Raw genomic sequence first — 23,665 nt, forward strand, 5'->3', positions numbered from 1 at the left:
GGAGGACATAGTAAGATTATCTATTATCTATTATATTGACAACAATGGAAATACACTACCAGTCAGAAGTTTGGACACACTTACTCATTCAAGGGTTTTTCTTTATTTTTACTATTTTCTACATTGTAGAATAATAGTGAAAACATCAAAACTATGAAATAAGAGAATGCCAAGAGTGTGCAAAGCTGTCATCAAGGCAAAGGGTGGCTATTTGAAGAATCTCAAATATAAAATATATTTTGATTTGTTTAACACTTTTTTGGTTGCTACATTATTCCATATGTGTTATTTCATAGTTTTGATGACTTTAATATTATTCTACAATGAAAAAATTTGTAAAAATAAAGAAAAACCCTTGAATGAGTAGGTGTGTCCAGCTACCCTTATTGTATGGGACACTTTCAAATGTACCTTTAGAGGCCATTCAATACAATACTAATTCAAACAAAAGCAGTTTAGGTCAAAAGGGATTAGACTAATAAAGGAAATAGAGGAAATAACAGTGCAGGTAGATAGCAATAATAACTGTGCTATAGAGGCACAAAATAAGTTAGAAGAAAAACAAAAATAATTGGAGGAACTTATTCAAGAACAATCAAGTGTCATTTATTACAAAAACAAAGTGAATTGGATGTAAAATGGTGAAAAATGCACTACATTTTTCTTGAAACTTCAACATGGAAATAATTTACAGAAACACATTACAAATGACGGAGTCATCCATGATTCACCAAATTATATTTTGAAAGAGGAAGCAAAATATTTTATGTGTACATTTTCTTTTCAGTCTCCTCCATCTCCACTGAATGACGTTAACTGTAAGATTTCTTTCCTAATAAAATAATGTAAAATTAACAAATGTACAGAAAGACCTGTGAAGGCCAACTTACAAGAGGAGGAACTTCTTGAGGCAATGAAACACTTTCAGTCTGGCAAACCACCAGGGTTTGATGGTATGCCATTACTCCTGAAACAGGACCTTGGTGGTAAGTATAAAGGCCTCTTACACTTCAATGTTGTGATGCTAAAAACCTGGCGAAATGCATATCACATAGAATTAAAAAGGTTTTACCAGATATTGATCAGACAGGTTTTTCACATGGATGATATATTGGAGATAATATCCCACAATTACATGAAACAATAGAACATTGGCATGGTCTTCATAGCAGATTTGTAAAAGGCTTTTGATAAAGTATGACTAGAATTTATATATAAATGCCTGGACTATTTTAATTTTGGGGAATCTCTTATACAATGGGGTTAAAGTTTTGTATAGCATTCCCATGTGTAAAATAGTAAATAATGGTTACTTCTCAGATAGTATGGAGCTGTCAATAGGATCAAAGCAAGGCTGTCCGTTGTCTCCATATCTATTTATTATGGCCATCAAAATGCTTGCTATTAAAATCAGATCCAACAAGAACATCTAGGGGTTAGAAATCCAGGGGTTAAAAACAAAAGTGTCAACGTATGCCCATGACTCAAGCTTTTTTCTTTTACCAATAAAATGGGCTGATGGTGAAGTATACATACTTGGTATTGATATCTCAAAAAATATAAATGAATTTAGCACAACCAATTTCAATAGAAGGTTAGCAATAGACAGTTGGAAAAATCACATTGATTAACTCTTTGGTCCTAACACAGTTTGCTTACTTACTAATGGCGTTGCTTACTCCAGTCGACTCATTTTCTAAATCATTTGAGCCACAAATATGTCACTTTATTTGGAATGCAAAGCCAGACAAAATTAAACGTGCCTATTTATATAATGAATATGAGTTTGGGGAGCTGAAATATTAAATATTAAAGGATTAAACCTCTCACAAAAGCTTCACTCATACATAAGTTGTACTTAAACTTGAACTTAGATTATTAAGAAAGGCTCATCCTTTATTCAAAGAATTTCATTTTTTCATTTATACAGATTACAACTACACAGTTTCTGGAATGAAACTTAGTTCAAAGCATGGCCCTTTCTTAAACAAGGTGGTTACAATTTATTCTAAAATGAATTAAATTATTTATTTTTCTCATCAATGCGAAAACAGGTTTTTAGACAATTTTGCTAAATAAATGCCTTATTTACATAAGTATTCAGACCCTTTGCTATGAGACTCGATATTGAGCTCAGGTTCATCATGTTTCTATTGATCATCCTTGAGATGTTTCTACAACTTGATTGGAGTCCACCTGTGGTAAATTCAAATGATTGGAAATTATTTGTAAAGGCACACACCTGTCTACATAAGGTCCCACAGTCGACAGTACATGTCAGAGCAAAAACCAAGCCATAAAGTTGAAGGAATTGTCCGTAGGACTCAGAGACAGGATTGTGTCGAGGCACAGATCTGTGGAAGGGTACCAAAACATTTATGCAGCATTAAAGGTCCCCAAGAACACAGTGGCATCCATCATAAATGGAAGAAGTATGGAATCACCAAGACTCTTTCTAGAGCTGGCCGCCTGGCCAAACTGAGCAATCGGGGGAGAAGGGCCTTGGTCAGGGAGGTGACCAAGAATCAGATGGTCACTCTGACAGAGCTCCAGAGTTCCTCTGTGGATATGGAAGAACCTTCCAGAAGGATAACCATCTCTGCAGCACTCCACCAATCAGGCCTTTATGGTAGTGTGGCCAAACGGAAGACACTCCTCAGTAACATACATGACAGCCAGCTTGGAGTTTGCCAAAACACACCTAAAGGACTCAGACCATGAGAAAAAATATTCTCTGGTCTGATGAAACTAAGATTGAACTATTTGGCCTGAATGCCAAGCGTCACATCTGGAGGAAACCTGGCACCATCCCTATGGTGAAGCATGGTGGTGGCAGCATCATGCTGTGGGCATGTTTTTCAGCGGCAGGGACTGGGGGACTATTCAGGATTGAGGGAAAGATGAATGGAGCAAAGTACAGAGAGATCCTTGATAAAAACCTGCTCCAGAGCGCCCAGGACCTCAAACTGGTTCACATTCCAACAGGACAACGACCCTAAGCACACAGCCAAGACAACGCAGGAGTGGCTTCAGAACAAGTCTCTGAAAGTCCTTGAGTGGCCCAGCCAGAGCCCGGACTTGAACCCAATCGAACATCTCTGGAGATACCTGAAAATAGCTGTGCACCGACGCTCCCCATCCAACCTGACAGAGCTTGAGAGGATCTGCAGAGAAGAATGGGAGAAACTCCCCAATTACAGGTGTGCCAAGCTTGTAGCGTCATTCCCAAGAGGACTCAAGGCTGTAATTGCTAACAAAGGTGCTTCAACAAAGTACTGAATAAATGGTCTGAATATTTATGTAAATGTAATATTTCAATTTTGGTTTTTTAATACATCTGCAAAAGTTTCTAAAAACCAGTTTTTGCTTTGTCATTATGGGGTATTGTGTGTAGATTGATGAGGGGAAAAAACAATTTAATCAATTTTAGAATAAGGCTGTAAAGTAACAAAATGTGGAAAAAGTCATTGGGGTCTGAATACCTTCCAAATGCACGGTATAAATATAAATACATTTTTGAGGACAAAAATGTTGACAGCTTTGCCATACTGGTTGCAAAATAGCTGGGAAGAGATTTTCGATGTACCGATTCAATGGCACATGGTATATGAACTGAAACAAAAAACAACACTTGATTCAACACTTCAAGTTTTTCAAAATTCTTGCCAACAACAGAACACTATATACACTGAAGTTACAGTTCATATACATAAGTTAATCAGTCAATTGAAATACATTTGTTAGGCACTAATCTATGGATTTCACATCACTTGGAATACAGATATGCATCCGATACCTTAAAAAAAAGGTATGGGCGTGGATCAAAAAAACAGTCAGTATTTGGTGTGACTACAATTTGCCTCATGCAGCACGACACACAGAGTTGATCAAGCACTTGCAAAAGTATTCATCCCCCTTGGCGTTTTTCCTATTTTGTTGCATTACAACCTGTAATTTAAATTGATTTTTATTTGGATTTCATGTAGTGGACATTCACAAAATAGTCCAAATTGGTGAAGTGAAATGAAAAAAATAACTTGTTTCAAAAAATGCTAAAAAATAAATAACGGAAAAGTGGTGCATGCATATGTATTAACCCCCTTTGTTATGAAGCCCCTAAATAAGATCTGGTGCAACCAATTACCTTCAGATGTCACATAATTAGTGTGCAATCTAAGTGTCACATGATCTCAGTATATATACACCTGTTCTGAAAGGCCCCAATGTCTGCAACACTACTAAGCAAGGGGCACCACCAAGCAAGCGGCACCATGAAGACCAAGGAGCTCTCCAAACAGGTCAGGGACAAAGTTGTGGAGAAATACAGATCAGGGTTGGGTTATAAAAAAATATCAGAAACTTTGAACATCCCACGGATCACCATTAAATCCATTATTCAAAAATGGAAAGAATATGGCACCACAATAAACCTGCCAAGAGAGGGCCGCCCACCAAAACTCATGGACCAGGCAAGGAGGGCATTATTCAGAGAGGCAACAAAGAGACCAAAGATAACCCTGAAGGAGCTGCAAAGCTCCACAGCGGAGATTGGAGTATATGTCCATAGGACCACTTTAAGCCATACACTACACATGTCACAAGCCGGGCTAGAACTCCGGTCTCAGATGTGGAAAGCTGGGGGTACTACCCCTTAGCCACAGAGGAGGTGTTGTAGGACCCAAATGAAACACCCAAGGCAATACTCCAGGTAAGTTGATTTAATGTTCCAAAACAGGAGGCAAAACAAAACAACTCCACGAGGGGAGAAAAACAAACTAAAGATAACTTCGAACAGCTTACTAGGACAGACACGGTGGGACAAAGCAGGGAGACACATAGTCAGGACGCAATAACCAAGTGAGAAACAAGGGGAAAACACACAGCTAAAATACTAAAGGGGAAAACAAGGCACAGGTGACCTGGATCAAACTAATGAGGACACACGAGGAAGAACTAAGGCAGAGGGGAACACAGCTGACCTCTAGAGGCCCGGAGACAAACAGGAGAAGCAGGAAGCTGACAGGACCCCCTCCTCTAGGAACGACTCCTGACGTTCCTTCCAGAACACCCTGGCCCCCGGGTGCGAAAATCTCGGATCAACCCTGGGTCCAGGATGTCCCTGGCTGGAACCCAGGAGCGCTCCTCTGGCCCGTAGCCCTCCCAGTCCACCAGATACTGCAGGGAGTTCTGGACCCTCCGGGAGTCCAGTATCCGGCGGACTGTGTAGGCTGGCTGGCCGTCAATGATCCTGGGAGGTGGCGGGGGTCTGCGTGGTGGGGCAAAGGGAGAAGACAAGACAGGTTTAATAAGTGAAACATGGAAAGTGGGGTTAATTCTAAGGGAACGAGGGAGAACCAAACGATAAGACACAGGGTTAACCTTTCTAGCAATGCGGAAAGGGCCGATGTATCTCTGGGAAAGCTTCTTGGACTCGACCCGGAGGGGCAGGTTCTTAGTGGCCAACCAAACTCTCTGACCAGCTCGGAAACTAGGGGTCCCGGCGGTGGCGATTAGCCTGACTTTGGTATCTCTGGGAGGTCCGAAGGAGGGCACGCCTGGCCTTCTTCCAGGTCCGCCTACAGCGTTGGACAAAGCGCTGGGCCGAGGGAACACCAACTTGCGCCTCCTCCTCTGGAAATAATGGAGGGTTGTAACCGAACTGGCATTCGAAGGGGGACAATCCGGTGGCTGAGGACTGGAGGGTGTTGTGGGCATATTCAGCCCAAATGATATAGGTGGCCCAAGACGTGGGATTACTGGCCGCCATACACCGCAGGGTGGTCTCCAGATCCTGATTAATCCGTTCCGTTTGACCATTAGACTCTGGATGGAACCCCGACGATAGGCTGGCTGTGGCCCCAACAAGCCTGCAGAAGGCCCCCAAAACCGGGACGAGATTGGGGACCTCGGTCAGAGACCACGTCCAGGGGAATACCAAATATCCGGAAGACATGGTTCATGAGGAGCTCAGCAGTCTCCTTAGCCGAGGGCAGCTTGGGCAGGGGAATAAACCGGGCAGCCTTAGAGAAACGGTCTACCACCACTAGGATGACGGTGTTGCCCTGGGATAGAGGAAGTCCCGTAACAAAGTCCAGAGAAAGGTGTGACCATGGCCTTCGAGGAACAGGTAAGGGATGGAGCAGTCCCTGGGGTCGCTGGCGTGTCGACTTTCCCTGGTTGCACACCGGGCAGGCCTCAACATAAACCTGCACGTCCTTCTTGATGGACGGCCACCAAAACCGCCGTCGGAGGAACTCCAGTGTGCGAGCACTGCCTGGATGGCATGTCAAGGGCGACTCATGACCCCACTGCAAGACGCGGGCCCGAACAGAGAGAGGAACGTACAGGCGACCGGCAGGACCACCGCCTGGATCGGGCTCATGGACAAGAGCTTCTCGTACCCCTCTTTCTAGTTCCCACTGAAGAGGTGCGACGATCCTAGACCTCGGAATAATCGATGCCAAGGGCTTCTCTCGTACCTCGGGAGAATAGACTCGAGACAGGGCATCCGGCTTGACGTTCTTGGTGCCAGGTCGGTAAGACAGGAGGAACTGGAATCGATTAAAGAAAAGGGACCATCGTGCTTGCCGAGGGTTCATCCGCTTAGCCTGTTGGAGATATTCCAGGTTCTTGTGGTCCGTGAGAACCTGGAAAGGGTGCTGAGCCCCCTCAAGCCAATGGCGCCACTCCTCCAAGGCCAGTTTTACCGCAAGCAACTCTAGATCCCCCACGTGGTAGTTGCGCTCGGCCTCAGACAGGCGGCGAGACATGAAGGCACAAGGGTGTAATCTCCCATCCGCACCCCTCTGTGACAGGACGGCTCCCACCCCCCACCTCTGAGGCGTCCACCTCCACCACGAAAGGTCTTTCTGGGTCAGGGGTCACCAGAATCGGAGCAGAAGTGAAGCGGCGCTTGAGATCCTCGAAGGCCCCTGCTGCTTCCGGACCCCAGTGAATCTTGGTCCCTCCTCCCTTGGTAAGCGTCGTCAAGGGGGCTACCACCGAGCTGAAATTCTTGATGAACTTCCGATAGAAGTTAGAAAAGCCAATGGACCGTTGAACCTCCTTGACCGTGGCAGGTGTGGGCCAATCGTGGACCGCCTTGACCTTCTTGGGATCCATCTCTAGGTGCCCGGGAGTGACAATAAACCCGAGAAACTGAGTCTGAGAAACATGAAATTCACACTTCTCAGGCTTAACGTAGAGGTGATTGTCAAGGAGCCTCTGGAGAACCCGGCTAACATGCCCCTCATGCTCCTTCAGTGACCTCGAGAAGATGAGGATATCGTCCAGGTACACGAAGACGAACAGATTAAGCATATCCCGGAGAACATCATTAATCAGGGCTTGGAATACTGCGGGGGCATTGGTGAGCCCGAACGGCATCACCCGATATTCATAGTGCCCCGTGGGCGTGTTGAACGCCGTCTTCCATTCGTCTCCTTGCCGGATCCGCACGAGATGGTAAGCATTGCGGAGATCCAGCTTAGTAAAAATGGAAGCCCCTTGAAGCAGCTCAAAAGCAGTGGCCATGAGAGGAAGGGGGTAACGATTCCGAACCGTGATCTTGTTGAGTCCCCGGTAATCAATACAAGGCCTAAGACCCCCGTCTTTCTTTTCAACAAAAGAAGCCCGCCCCAGCCGGGGAAGTAGAGGCATAGATGAGGCCGGCTGCCAAGGACTCCTTAATGTAGGTGTCCATAGCTGCGTGCTCGGGGGAGGACAAGGAAAATATCCGACCTCTAGGAGGGCAGCACCCAGGGAGTAGATCAATGGCACAGTCATACGTGCGATGAGGCGGTAAGGCAGTAGCCCGGGCCTTGCTGAACACTGCCTTGAACCGATGGTAAACACTGGGGACTCGGGAGACGTCAACAGACTCTTGGAAACTGGGTACTAGGGGCTGAGGGACTCTGAAGCATGCAGGTGAGTTGGCAAGTGGGACCCCAGCTTAGAATGGTGCCAGTAGGCCAGTCGATCTGGGGATTATGTCTGCATAGCCAAGGGTGACCCAGGATAATAGGATACTCGGGAGAGTCAATAAGATAGAAGGTCTCCTCCTGCTGGTGTTGAGAGATGGTAAGTCGCAGGGACTGAGTCGCCTCGGTAACCTTTCCTGGTTCCAGAGGTCTGCCATCTAAGGCTGTAACTGCCTGGGGTTGAGGAAGTAGTTGGGTAGGGATCTTAAGTTCCTTAGCCAAGGTTACATCCAGGAAATCACCTGCGGCACCGGAATCGATCATAGCCTGGACCCGATGCTGGTGGCCCCCCCAGGACAGAGTGGCTGGAATAGCCAGGACAGCGTTAGTAGGAGGCGCTCTAATTCTCCCCATCACAGCCCTCCTGTAGCTGGGCGGGGACAGGCGTTTCCCGAAGCTCGGGGCAAGTGGAGCGGAAGTGGCCGGCAACCCCCGCAGTAGAGGCACCGACGCTCCCTCATGCGACGTTCCCTTTCGTTGGGAGAAAGCCTGGAACGGCCTAACTGCATGCTCTCCGGGGGAATCCTGGAGCAGTTCAGGAGCCGGGGAAGCTCTGAATGACGGAGTCCAAACAGGAGAAACAGAGCTGCTCAGAGGAACTTGGGACTGAGACACCTGACGGCGAGCCGTTCTCCGCTCTCTTAGACGATTGTCCAGGCGGATGGCCAAGGCTATGAGGGACTCGAGATCTCCAGCTGGTTCCCGGGTGGCTAACTCATCTTGAAGGGGCTCAGATAACCCTCCCTGAAAGCAGACCCTCAGCGCTTCATCATTCCATCCGCTCCTTGCTGCTATGGTCCGGAACTCAATGGCAAAATCTGCCGTGCTTGGGGGCCCTGACGGAGAGACAGTAGGCGCTTGGAAGCCTCCCGCCCACTGACAGGATGATCGAACACCCGCTTGAACTCTTCTACAAATGCAGCGTGGGAGTCACAACAGGCCTCCTGGGACTGCCACACCGCAGAAGCCCAGGCGAGCGCCTTGTCTGAAAGAAGGGTAATGATGTAGGCAATCTTGGAACGGTCTGTGGGAAAACTTGAGGGTTGGAGCTCGAAGGTGAGGGAGCATTGGGTGAGGAAACCCTGGCAAGAGCTTGGATCCCCAGAAAAGGGCTTGGGAGGTGGTAGTCGGGGCTCCGCCAACCGAGAAGGCCTGTCGTCACTGGGGGGTGACCTGGGGGAAGGGAGAGGACCAGGGAGGCGTTCAAAGAGCTGGCGGAGGGAACTCATCATTTCGGCCAGGAGTTGAGAATGACTAGCCATCAGCTCCTCTTGTCGGCTGAGAACGGCTTCATGGCGCTGGAAAGAAGCCTCATGTCGAGTGATCACCGCCAACAGGTCCTGGGAACTGAGTGTTTCTGGGTCCATGAGTGACTTGGTTATTCTGTCACAAGCCGGGCTAGAACTCCGGTCTCAGATGTGGAAAGCTGGGGGTACTACCCCTTAGCCACAGAGGAGGTGTTGTAGGACCCAAATGAAACACCCAAGGCAATACTCCAGGTAAGTTGATTTAATGTTCCAAAACAGGAGGCAAAACAAAACAACTCCACGAGGGGAGAAAAACAAACTAAAGATAACTTCGAACAGCTTACTAGGACAGACACGGTGGGACAAAGCAGGAGACACATAGTCAGGACGCAATAACCAAGTGAGAAACAAGGGGAAAACACACAGCTAAAATACTAAAGGGAAAACAAGGCACAGGTGACCTGGATCAAACTAATGAGGACACACGAGGAAGAACTAAGGCAGAGGGGAACACAGCTGACCTCTAGAGGCCCGGAGACAAACAGGAGAAGCAGGAAGCTGACAACACAGAGTTGGGTTTATGGAAGAGTGGCCAGAAAAAAGCCAATGCTTAAAGAAAAAAATAAGCAAACACGTTTGGTCTTCGCCAAAAGGCATGTGGGAGTCTCCCCAAACATATGGAAGAAGGTACTCTGGTCAGATGAGACTAAAATTGAGTTTTTTGGCCATCAAGGAAAACATTATGTCTGGCGCAAACCCAACACCTCTCATCATCCTGAGAACACTATCCCCACAGTGAAGCATGGTGGTGGCAGCATCACGCTGTGGGGATGTTTTTCATCGGCAGGGACTGGGAAACTGGTCAGAATTGAAGGAATGATGGATGGCGCTAAATACAGGGAAATTCTTGAGGGAAACCTGTTTCAGTCTTCCAGAGATTTGAGACTGTGACAGAGGTTCACTTTCCAGCAGGACAAAGCATACTGCTAAAGCAACACTTGAGTGGTTTAAGAGGAAACATTTAAATGTCTTGGAATGGCCTAGTCAAAGCCCAGACCTCAATCCAATTGAGAATCTGTGGTATGACATAAAGATTCCTGTACACCAGTGGAACCCATCCAACTTAATGGAGCTGGAGCAGTATTGCCTTGAAGAATGGGCAAAAATCCCAGTGGCTAGCTGTTCCAAGCTTATAGAGACATACCCCTAGAGACTTGCAGCTGAAATTGCTGCAAAAGGTGGCTCTACAAAGTATTGACTTTGGGGGGGGTGAAGAGGTATGCACGCTCAAGTTTTCTTATTTTTTTTGTCTTTGTTGTTTGTTTCACAATAAAAAATATTTTGCATTTTCAACGTGGTAGGCATGTTGTGTAAATGAAATGATACAAATCCCAAAAAAATCCATTTTAATTCCAGGTTGTAAGGCAACAAAATAGGAAAAATGCCAAGTGGGGTGAATACTTTCGCAAGCCACTGTATCCTTGCGACATGGGGCCGTGCATTACCATGCTGAAACATGAGGTGATGGCGGCGGATGAATGGTACGAAAATGGGCTTCAGGATCTCGTCACGGTATCTCTGTGCTTTCAAATGCATACATACAACACCACCCCTACAAAACTGCATATTTTAGAGTTAGTGAGGATTACTCCTCTGCCAAGATAATCCATCCACCTGACAGATGTGGCATATGAAGAAGCTGATTAAACAGCATGATCATTATACAAATGCACCTTGTGCTGGGGACAATAAAAGGCCACTCTAAAAAGGGCCGTTTTCTCGCACAACACAATACAACAGATGTCTCACGTTTTGACTGCAAGAATGTCCACCAGAGCTGTTGCTAGACAACTGAATGTTCATTTCTCTACCATAAGCTGCCTCCAACGTCGTTTTATAGAATTTGGTAGTACGTCCAACCGGCCTCAAAACCGCAGACCACCCGGACAGCTGATGAAACTGATGAGTATTTCTGGAGTATTTCTCTCTGTAATAAAACTCATTCTGAATGGCTGGGCCTGGCTCCATGGTGGGTGGGCCTTATTCCCAAGTGGATGGGCCTATGCCCTCCTAGGCCCAATCATGGCTGCGCCCCTGCCCAGTCATGTGAAATCCATAGATTAGGGCCTAATGAATTTATTTCAGTTGACTGATTTTCTTATATGAACTGTAACTCAGTAAAGTCATTGAAATTGTTGCATGTTGCATTTATATTTTCGTTCAGTATATGGACAGTTATATTTGTATTAATGGATTTTCTTCTACCCAATGCTTTCTATGAAGGTTTTCGATTACGAAAAAGAAAACACAATCTAAAACCTTCATGAAAGGCATCAGGAAAAAGTCATTAATCCACGTGTGCGAATATCATATATCTTAAATGGCTGCATTTTCATTAATTTGGTTAAATAATCTTGAAGGCCATTCAAAAACAGCATGGGTCATGATCTAGGAAGTAGGCAGGAATTTCATACCATATTGCTACTGCATGAGATCTGATTGGTTACCTGTCCATTCTTCCCTGGATTTGAACTAAAGACAATGGAGCAAGAGGACAGGAAATAGTCATCCTCCCCTTACATATTGGGGGTGCTATTTAGACTACTGTAGACTATTGCAAAAACAGTGTTTTTCATCAGCTTAGTGACATGTAAAGATATTTAAAATATCATATAATGTTTTTGTGTTTCATACTTATTTTTTTTCAACTTAAATTCAGATAGAGGAGGATGGTCCTCATTCCCCTTCCATCCTCCAATGACAGCCTCTGTAGTGGAAGAATGAGAGAAGGTGATTCTCGCAACTAGTGACTTGCTGGCGCCGAGTCCCAGCATGTTGACTCAATCAAGATTTATGACATTGTTTAAATGACAGACCATATATGGGCTATCACAGGGGTCAAACACACCTTATCTGTTGCAATGTCGATGAAGAGACATTCTCACGGATGTCCTGGGGTCACTGACACCAGGAGAGGTGTGATGACTGATGAATTAACATTACTGTGTTAATTAAATTGTCATGTTTGTATTGTTTCAAGAGTGCATGAAGAGCTATGAATTTTGATATGTTTCATTGTACTGTAAGTGCTATGGATTTATTGTTACAGAGAAGTAGAACGACAAAAGGGTGTGCTCTCATCATACAGTGTTGAGGTGTGGTGATTGGATTAGAGAATGCGTGTGAAGTTTTATGCCTTTTGTTTTAATGTTTTGGGCCATGCAAAGTGATGTTAATCAAACGATGGGATACTGGGATTTGGCGCTCTTGGAAGAATAAAAGCTGGGTTTAAACGTTGATCATGGAGTCATTGGTAAACCGATCTCCTGATTTACGTTTGTATATCATAGGGGTGAATTTTCTATGCTGTTAAGACATAGGATATTTTGTATTCTTTTTATCGTGAAGATTTCTCGTATGTACCATTTGTTAATTGTATTCTTAACGCATAACTGTAATAAATCGGATTACTTTTAAACGATACGAACCGTAGTCCTCACATTTCTGAGTAAATTGTTTAATGGAAAATGTTATTCACAATATATATATAGCATTTATGCTCGGTCTCTAACTGTGCATCTCTGAGCTAAGGTTAGCTCAATCATTTAATGCTAGGACTTTGATTGCAAGATATTAGCTCTTTGTTCCTTAGCCTTTTAATAATGGCATAACGGTAAACCTAGACACATGCATTTTATAGTATTCCGAGGGGTGACGCAAGGCTCGCAACCTTGGCTATACCCACTGGATACGGTTATGGGCATATAGCATTCACATAATAATAGTCAGATTGATAGAATGTCGCTTATTATTATTCAACATAATTTTTACACATCTATCTAATGCAGTCCCCTCATCCTCAGCCAATGGGGATTTCCACCAACCTACATAATGGTTGGATAATTTCCACCGAACTATAAATAGTGACTCATCCAGTTGATGGGATGTGCTATATTACACTACACCTCCTCTGAACTAGAATCTAGAGCTATTCTGTACTTGAGTGCAGCGTTTTCCAACTCCAGCCCTCAAGTAACCCCAACAGCACACATTTTTGTTGTAGCCCCAGACAAACTCACCTGATTCAACTCATTGAGGGCTTGATGATTAATTGACAAGTTGAATCAGGTGTGCTTGTCCGGGGCTACAATCAAAATGTGTATTTATGGGGGTACTCGAGGACCGGAGTCGGGAAGCATTGCTTGAGTGTATAGACTTAGTGGTTCTAGTGCTTTTAGTGGTGGTTCTTGTCTAGTGGTTCTTTGGTAGTGTATAGCTCCCTCAAACCAACGCTGGACCAGCCAGTTCCACTATGTTTTTTCATTGTTCTCCTCTAATCAGGGACTGATTTAGACCTGGGACAACAGGTGGGTGCAGTTAAAACCAGCAGGCTCCCTACCACATAGGGTAAGAGTTGAATACTCCTGTTACAGTTGTTCTAGAGGGGAACCTCATTATCGCTCTGGTTTTTCTGATCCACCTGTCATTGTGACCCTAAAGGTTTATCAACTCACCCCTGGCCTCTTAGACTGCGTTTAGACAGTCAGCCCAATTCTGATGGGGTTTTTTCTTCACTAATTGGTCTTTTGACCAATCAGATCAGCTCTGAAAAAAATCTGATGTGATTGGTCAAAAGACCAATTAGTGGAAAAAATATCTGAATTGTGATGCCTGTGTTATTAACACAGCCTTACATAACTCTCTTCTTTGCTGCCAACACTGATCTATCCTCAGCCAGAGACTTGGCACAATCTAAATGGTGCCGTATCACATTTAAAAGGCAAAACCAAAGCTAGAAGAATGAAACTGCTGTGTATTATGTGCGTGTGAAATGACGGCACCACACAGAAAGGGTTGTTGTTTCTCTTTCATGCAAACTGATGTAGGGAAAATATGTAGGGATTCTGTTTTCAGAAGCATTTAGTTTACTTGTTTATCCGGGCGTTTACCCTGGTATTTACCTTGGCATTTATTTACCCTGGTATCAGATTACTGTGGTAATAGAAGGGGATGAGGTGTATCGAGAGACTCTCAGTTTCTCCCAATGCTTTGTCAGGACACTGATTTCTTAAGGGAGGAGATGGGTGTAAATATTTCGGTTTTGTCCTGTGTAATTGTGTGCTCCTCTTTGGGTGCTGAAATCCATAGTTCTTGATAACTTCATTTTATGTGATGTCGGAGCTCCAGTCTGCCCACACTAGTCGCCGCTCAACTCCGTTGAAGTTTAGTTGGCTACTGTTAGGGATGCCCCAGCCGCAGCTAACCCACCTGACTCCAATAATCAACTAATCATGATCTTCAGTTAAAAATGCAATCAGTTTAAATCAGCTGTGTTTGCTAGGGATGGGGCAAAAGTGTGACACCAATCAGGCCCCCGAGGACTGGAGTTGCCCAGGCCTGTATTAGGACAATATTACTGTCATTACTGGGTTAACCCATCATACCTGTTTGAAACTCATTGCAAACAATTGAGGAATGCTCACTTGAAAGCATGTGGTTTGCCCCACCTATCACCAAGGGGTTTAGCTCAACAGTCCTTTCCACCAGTTTATTTAATTACAGCATCAACACTTTCAATCTCAAATATCATGGCAGTGTAACTGAGGACATCCTGTTTCCACAATACTGAGAAAATGATGAGGTACTGAGAAAGGATGGTAAACTGTAAATTATATTTCAAATGACCCCAACAAGGGCTGTCTGGCTTGAAACAAATTTCTATCAGTGGTAATTGCAGTCTTTTTCATTCCATTTCTACAGTGAGGGAAAAAAGTATTTGATCCCCTGCTGATTTTGTACGTTTGCCCACTGACAAAGAAATGATCAGTCTATAATTTTAATGGTAGGTTTATTTGAACAGTGAGAGACAGAATAACAACAAACAAATTCAGAAAAAGGCATGTCAAAAATGTTATAAATTGATTTGCATTATAATGAGGGAAATAAGTATTTGACCCCCTCTCAATCAGAAAGATTTCTGGCTCCCAGGTGTCTTTGATATAGGTAACGAGCTGGAATTAGGAGCACACTCTTAAAGGGAGTGCTCCTAATCTCAGCTTGTTACCTGTATAAAAGACACCATGGCCAAGACCAAAGAGCTCTTCAAGGATGTCAGGGACAAGATTGTAGACCTACACAAGGCTGGAATAAGCTACAAGACCATCGCCAAGCAGCTTGGTGAGAAGGTGACAACAGTTGGTGCGATTATTCGCAAATGGAAGAAACACAAAATTACTGTCAATCTCCTTCGGCCTGGGGCTCCATGCAAGATCTCACCTCGTGGAGTTGCAATGATCATGTGAACGGTGAGGAATCAGCCCAGAACTACACGGGAGGATCTTGTCAATGATCTCAAGGCAGCTGGGACCATAGTCACCAAGAAAACAATTGGTAACACACTACGCCGTGAAGGACTGAAATCCTGCAGCGCCCGCAAGGTCCCCCTGCTCAAGAAAGCACATATACAGGCCCGTCTGAAGTTTGCCAATGAACATCTGAATGTTTCAGAGGAGAACTGGGTGAAAGTGTTGTGGTCAGATGAGACCAAAATCGAGCTCTTTGGCATCAACTCAACTCGCCGTGTTTGGAGGAGGAAGAATGCTGCCTATGACCCCAAGAACACCATCCCCACGTCAATCATGGAGGTGGAAACATTATGCTTTGGGGGTATTTTTCTGCTAAGGGGACAGTACAACTTCACCACATCAAAGGGACGATGGACGGGGCCATGTACCGTCAAATCTTGGGTGAGAACCTCCTTCCCTCAGCCAGGGCATTGAAAATGGGTAGTGGATGGGTATTCCAGCATGACAATGACCCAAAACACACGGCCAAGGCAACAAAGGAGTGGCTCAAGAAGAAGCACATTAAGGTCCTGGAGTGGCCTAGCCAGTCTCCAGACCTTAATCCCATAGAAAATCTGTGGAGGGAGCTGAAGGTTCGAGTTGCCAAACGTCAGCCTCGAAACCTTAATGACTTGGAGAAGATCAGCAAAGAGGAGTGGGACAAAATCCCTCCTGAGATGTGTGCATACCTGGTGCCCAACTACAAGAAATGTCTGACCTCTGTGATTGCCAACAAGGGTTTTGCCACCAAGTACTAAGTCATGTTTTGCAGAGGGGTCAAATACTTATTTCCCTCATTAAAATGCATATCAATTTATAACATTTTTGACATGCGTTTTTCTGGATTTTGTTGTTGTTATTCTGTCGCTCACTGTTCAAATAAACCTACCATTAAAATTATAGACTGATCATGTCTTTGTCAGTGGGCAAACGTACAAAATCAGTAGGGGATCAAATACTTTTTTCCCTCACTCTATGCCTTGAACCTCAGTGTCATGTTATTCCTTCCTACTCATATCTCCTGTCTGCTCCTCTCGCCCACACCAGAGGTAGACGATGAAGACGAGAGCAAAGAGGTTGTCTACAGGGAGCGTGTGCCAATTTGTCCGCATATCGACGGTCGCTGGGGGTCAAAATCTCGTATGTCCTCCACCTCCTCTGGTTCGAGTGACACCAGCGGGGGCGGAACCGACAATGTGGTCCAATCCGATGAAGAGGAGGTGCACGCCGACACCCTCCTGCTGACCTCCGTGCCCTGAATGAAGGACGAAGAGACCGATGAAGAGAGAAACCTGTCCGGTCCTTCATCGTAGAGACACAAGTCAATCAGCTGTTCTGACTGTTGTCAATGACAACAAGGAAAGGGTAAACAGACTAACTCAGAGATTCATACATAAACAGTACCATCACTGTCTCTTTCCATGTTACCCTGTGGACACCCCTGCACTATCCTGTGGGAAACCCCTAGCATGGACACCCCTTGTAGTGGTTTGGTGTGTTGTTATGGGTTAATTGATTTCTTGCGTAACTATGAAAAATACTTATTGATGACGTCTCATTATTTCAACTTAGCACTATTGTACTGAACACTCAGTTTTCACAGCAGTTTTTTCTGTTGCTTCAGAGCATTATACTCATATTTTGTTTAACCATGATCAAGGTGTCAATATTGTGTTTGCCATATTTATCATACACAGAATATCATTGTCAGAGGGAGAAATTAAGACTGGTCCAGATGTCTGTCTCATATAAGAACCTGTGAACATTGAGAGACTACATCCTGGATCCAATGCTATCCATTCCTTAATGCTGTTATTTAAACACTGAATTCTAACACACTGATACATGATGAGTCTCTTTGCTGCATGATTGGGTTCAGTTAGTGGTAGTCTTAAGCAGTTTAGTTTAATTTGTTCTCAGTCAAGGTATTTACCAACCTTCATGTAACAGTTGAAAGGGGATAAAACATTTAGCAACATAACACATCAGTCACTCGCACGCTACATGCGGACTGGATATTCTGCTATTGCTATTCCCTCCAGCTCAGGACACCTTCATCACGCCCATTTTCTTTGAACTTGAATGTCAGTTAAGAGGGTGAGAAAGATCTAAGAGTGGTATTTCAACGTAAACAGGAACAATCCTGTGTGGCATTCCCCCAAGTCAGTAGGCATATGAGTTAGGAGTCTACCAGGGCAATACCTTGGTAAAGGCCTTGGTGTCAATGAAGACAATATTCGCTAGCTACCGGGAATTCCGTCCACTAGCAACTATCCTAGGGAGCGGCAATCTTACCCAGGTGTTTGTTTCTGCTTGGTTGGAGCAAAATCATGCACCCCAGGGCCGGACTACTGCATTTGGGGCCCCGGTGCACCTACAATGAGGATGAGAGAAAATTGTGCAGTTTTGAAACAAATTTCAAGTTATTCTACACATTTATCCATGAGCCTGAGAGAAAGTTTTGCAGTTTTAAAATGTATTTCCTGCAATTCTACTCATTTTGACATTGCTTATGACGTGTTCATATGCTGTCTGGGGCCCCTTGGTGGTCGGGGGCCCCGGAGCACGTGCCCTGCATGCCCGTTCGGTTATCCGGCCCTGCTGCACCCACACCGGCCATCACAGGGTAAGACTGTCCACCGTTTTACAACAGTACACCCTGGTGTTCTTACTGTAAGAGAGCAGTATAGAGCAGGAGCGAGCCATAAACAGCCCCCAGCCTCATGTTGTATTGTTATGCTCATATCATCTGGGTACCATGGACTGACTGTGTTTGTAAATGCATGCCATGTATGTCATGTATAGAGTTGTTCATTCTGCAATAAAGTGTATCATAAAAAAAAAAAATCGGATATTTCAGATTTCATTGTAGGCCTATCTATGCATGAAACGAGTTGTTAGTACAAACAGGGCACCTCCCTGTAGCCTCCTCCTGACCTGAATATTGAGCGTTGGATATGTACAGTAGACACTAGACACTTGGCTCACAAAATGGTTTCTGCAGCTCTACGGGTTTAAGAGTCTATCAACAAGCTGAAAGGGTGTGTTTGTTTGTTTGTGTGTTTGAGTGTGTGATCATTGCATGGGTATGGGAGTCCTCATGCTAAGTTTGTGAGCGTGCATCTGCTTTCAGTTTTTAAGATGGCCCTTTTTTGACAGTGGAAAAACTTGGTGTATGTGTGTAATTTGAGTATAGATAAAGAATACAATTATGAATATATGTTGGTGTGTGTGTTGCCTCAAGCTCTCTTGAAAAAACGTTTTAAGGTCATACAACTGAGGAAAATGGAATGGAATGTTGAACACTTCTAAGCTTGTTACATATGTTGCTGCTAAATTACAAACCATGTAAGGACCTGTATGTAATGATTGAATACTGACATAATAATTATCCACTATGAAAATTGACTGTTGTTATAGGTTGAGGTTCATCCCATTGACTCCACATATACTAATGCGTCTGTTTGGTTAAGTTATCAAGTTTGGTTAAATTGGATTAAAACACCCATGGGGCCAGGGCAGTTTGTGGGTCCTTCTTCTGACACTGCTGTGTTCATATAATCAAAATTCCAGCCTTGAATTATACTTCAATGACTGTGAGTCGCTGATCACAAATACTTTAAACGACCTCCTCCACATCACAGTATGGGAATCACATTCAAAAACAAAAAGAGCCATCCTGATAATCAAACAATTTTCAGTTTGCATTCAAACTTCAGAAGTCTCTTCCTGGAGTTGAGATTGGGTGGGAAATAGATTTGTAAGCCACAGGTATGTTTTAAAGCCCAGGGGCACTAGTGGAGCTGAGGATAAGAGCGAGATAGTAACTGGTTGTACCAGACAGGTACTTTTCCTCTCCCTTACAATGGGAAGGTATAGGGGCAAAATAGCATCTGGGTGTGAATCTCGGGTAATTTAACAGTGAGGAGCTTGTTGTTATGTACCTCTCCACTGTTATCTGTCTTTCCAGTAAGTTGTAAATTAAGATTTATGTTGAATATTAAATTGTAAATGGATAGCTTATCTGACAATTGCTCCTGGGAAAAATACAGTACCTTTATAAAGTATTCATACCGCTTGACTTATTCCACATTTTGTTGGGTTACAGCCTGAATTCTAAATGGATTTTAAAATATATATAATCTCACACATCTACACACAATACCGCATAATGAAGAAGCAAAAACATGTTTTTAAAAGTTTTTGCAAATTTATTGAAAATGAAATAAGGAAATATTTAAATGTACATACGTATTCACACCCCTGAGTCAATACATGTTAGAATCACCTTTGGCAGTGATTACAGTTGTGAGTCTTTGTGGCTAAGTCTCTAAGAGCTTTGAAAACCTGGATTATTATAATTTTTTTAATTCTTCAAGCTCTGTCAAGTTGGTTGATGATCATTGCTAGACAGCCATTTTCACGTTTTGCAATAGATTTTCAAGCCGATTTAAGTCAAAACTGTATCTAGACCACTCAGAAACATTCAATGTAATCTTGGTAAGCAACTCCAGTGAATATTTGGCCTTGTGTTTTAGGTTATTGTCCTGCTGAAGGTGAATTTGTCTCTCTGTGTCTGTTGGAAAGCAGACTGAACCAGATTTTCCTCTAGGATTCTGCTGGTGCATGGCTCTATTCCGTTTCTTTTTATCCAAAAAAACTCCCTAGTCCTTGCCAATGACAAGCATACCCATAACATGATGCAGCCACCATGCTTGAAAATATGAAAAGTGGTACTCAGTGATGTGTTGTGTTGGATTTTCCCCAAACATAACACAAGACATACATTTGATTTCTTTACCACATTTTTTGTTTTGTTTTACTTTAGTGCCTTTTTGCAAACAGGATGCATATTTTGGAATATTTTCATTCGTTATAGGCTTACTTCTTTTCACTGTCAAGGGCTGAGGTGTATGGAGTGTGGAAGTCAGGCGCAGGACACCGAAGTTTAGTCCAACAAAGTTTACTGTGAAAACCACTGGGCAAAAATACAGTAAACGGCCTCAACAACAAAACCGAGGCGAGCAATACGCAAACCATGCGTATAACAAATAAACAAGAAAACAAAATACAAAACACGCAGCACTACGGACAGGAGGAAAACAACACACAACCTAACCAATACAACACAGGCAACTTATAGAACACGTAATCAGACACAAACGGACACAGGTGTGACAGACAGACAAAAGCAATCACACATAGAAACATTCAACGGTGGCAGCTAGTACTCCGGGGACGACGAACGCCGAAGCCTGCCCGAACCAGGAGGAGGAGCAGCCTCGGCAGAATCCGTGACAGTACCCCCCCCCTTGACGCGCGGCTCCAGCCGTGCGCCGACCCCGGCCTCGGGGACGGCCAGGAGGACGCGGACCCGGGCGCGTGGGATGCCCACGGTGGAACTCCGTCAGGAGGGATGGATCTAGGATGTCCCTCCTAGGCACCCAGCACCGTTCCTCCGGACCGTACCCCTCCCACTCCACGAGATACTGGAGACCACCCATCCGGCGCCTCGAGTCCAAGATGGTCCGGACTCTGTATGCCGGGACCCCCTCGATGTCCAAAGGGGGCGGAGGGGTCTCTCCTATCTCATGTTCTTGGAGTGGGCCAGCTACCACCGGCCTGAGAAGAGACACATGGAACGAGGGGTTAATATTCTTGTACTCAATAGGCAATTGTAACCTGTAACACACCTCGTTCAATCTTCTCAGGACTTTAAAGGGCCCCACAAACCGCCGACCCAGCTTCCGGCAGGGCAGGCGGAGGGGCAGGTTTCGAGTCGAGAGCCAGACTCGATCTCCCGGTGCGTATACCGGTCCCTCACTGCGGTGGCGATCGGCGCTCGCCTTTTGTTGACGGATGGCCCGCTGCAGATGGACATGGGCAGCGTCCCACGTCTCCTCCGAGCGCCGATTCCACTCATCCACCGCAGGGGCCTCGATCTGGCTCTCGTGCCATGGTGCCAGGACCGGCTGATAACCTAAAACACACTGGAAAGGTGTTAAATTGGTGGAGGAGTGGCGGAGAGAGTTCTGGGCCATCTCTGCCCAGGGGATATACCTAGACCACTCCTCCGGCCGGTCCTGGCAATAGGACCTCAGAAACCTACCCACATCCTGGTTGACTCGTTCAACCTGCCCATTGCTTTCTGGGTGGTACCCCGAGGTAAGGCTCACCGAGACCCCCAAGCGTTCCATGAACGCCCCCCAGACTCTGGAGGTGAACTGGGGACCTCGGTCAGACACTATATCCTCGGGGACCTCATAGTGCCGGAACACGTGGGTAAATAGGGCCTCAGCGGTCTGTAGGGCAGTAGGGAGACCCGGCATTGGGAGGAGACGACAGGCCTTGGAAAACCGATCCACAACGACCAAAATGGTGGTATTCCCCTGGGAGGGGGGTAGGCCGGTCACAAAATCCACCGAGAGGTGGGACCATGGTCGTTGTGGAACGGGCAGGGGATGTAACTTTCCCCTGGGCAAATGTCTAGGCGCCTTACACTGGGCGCACACCGAGCAGGAGGAGACATAAACCCTCACATCCCTAGCTAACGTTGGCCACCAGTATTTCACGCTAAGGCAGTGCACTGTCCGGCCAATACCTGGATGTCCTGAGGAGGGTGATGTATGAGCCCAATAAATAAGGCGATCACGAACCTCGAGCGGAACGTACGTCCGCCCCACCGGACACTCGGGGGGAGTAGGGTCGGTACGCAGTGCCCGCTCGATCTCAGTATCGACCTCCCACACCACCGGAGCCACCAGACAAGACTCCGGCAGTATGGGAGTAGGCTCAATGGACCTCTCCTCTGTATCATACCACCGGGACAGGGCGTCTGCCTTACCGTTCTGGGACCCTGGGATGTATGTGATCTTAAAAACAAACCGGGTCAGGAACATGTTCCACCTAGCCTGACGAGGGTTCAATCTCCTAGCTGCCCGGATGTACTCCAGGTTACGGTGATCAGTCAGAATGAGGAAAGGGTGTTGAGCCCCCTCAAGCCAATGCCTCCACACCTTTAGGGCCTGGACTACAGCTAACAGCTCCCTGTCCCCAACGTCATAATTACGCTCCGCCGAGCTGAGCTTCTTAGAGTAGAACGCACAGGGGCGGAGCTTAGGTGGCGTGCCGGACTGTTGCGACAGGACTGCCCCAATGCCGGCCTCGGACGCGTCTACCTCTACTTGGAATGGTAAATAGGGATCCGGATGCGCCAGCACCGGGGCCGAGGTGAACAGGTTCTTCAGCTGACCACTGCAAACGAACCGGACCCCCCTTTAGCAGGGACGTAATGGGAGCTGCAACCTGTCCAAAGCCCCGGATAAACCTCCGGTAGTAATTAGCAAAACCCAAGAACTGCTGCACCTCTTTTACAGTGGTTGGAGTTTGCCAATTACGCACGGCCGACACACGGTCTACCTCTATCTCCACACCAGACGCGGACAACCGATAACCCAAAAAGGAGACGGACTCCTGGAAGAACAGGCATTTCTCTGCCTTGACATACAAGTCATGCTCCAACAGTCTTCTCAACACTCGGCGTACCAGGGCTACATGCTCGGCTCGTGTAGAAGAGTACACTAGGATGTCGTCGATGTATACTACCACACCCTGCCCATGCATGTCCCGGAAAATCTCGTCAACAAAGGATTGGAAGACTGAAGGAGCATTCATTAACCCGTAAGGCATGACGAGATACTCGTAATGACCCGAGGTGGTGCTAAATGCAGTTTTCCATTCATCCCCCTCCCTAATGCGCACCAGATTGTACGCGCTCCTGAGATCCAACTTTGTGAAGAACCGCGCTCCGCGTAATGATTCTGTCATAGTCGCAATCAGTGGAAGAGGGTAACTGTACTTAACCGTGATCTGATTGAGACTACGGTAATCAATACACGGGCGCAAACCCCCGTCCTTCTTCTTCACAAAGAAGAAACTCGAGGAAACCGGGGAAGTGGAGGACCGTATGTATCCCTGTGCCAAGGACTCGGCTATGTAAGTCTCCATAGCCGCTGTCTCCTCTTGAGACAGGGGATACACACGGCTCCGCGGAAGTGCCGCTCCTGTTTGGAGATTTATCGCACAATCCCCCTGT

The 23,665-nt window shown here is 45.6% G+C and overlaps 1 protein-coding gene across 1 annotated transcript in view; it reads left to right on the forward strand.

Moving 5' to 3' along the window:
* Positions 1 to 18,403, forward strand: part of LOC121538552 (dysbindin-like) — a 45,122-nt gene extending 26,719 nt beyond the window's left edge. Inside the window, exon 4 of the mRNA XM_041846679.2 lies at positions 16,618 to 18,403. Coding sequence (XP_041702613.1) covers positions 16,618 to 16,829 — 212 coding nt within the window. The 3' untranslated portion in view covers positions 16,830 to 18,403. The remainder of the gene's footprint in view (positions 1 to 16,617) is intronic.
* The last annotated feature ends 5,262 nt before the right edge of the window (positions 18,404 to 23,665 follow it).

The sequence above is a fragment of the Coregonus clupeaformis genome, chromosome 24, assembly GCF_020615455.1.
Source record: "Coregonus clupeaformis isolate EN_2021a chromosome 24, ASM2061545v1, whole genome shotgun sequence".
Taxonomy (NCBI): domain Eukaryota; kingdom Metazoa; phylum Chordata; class Actinopteri; order Salmoniformes; family Salmonidae; genus Coregonus; species Coregonus clupeaformis.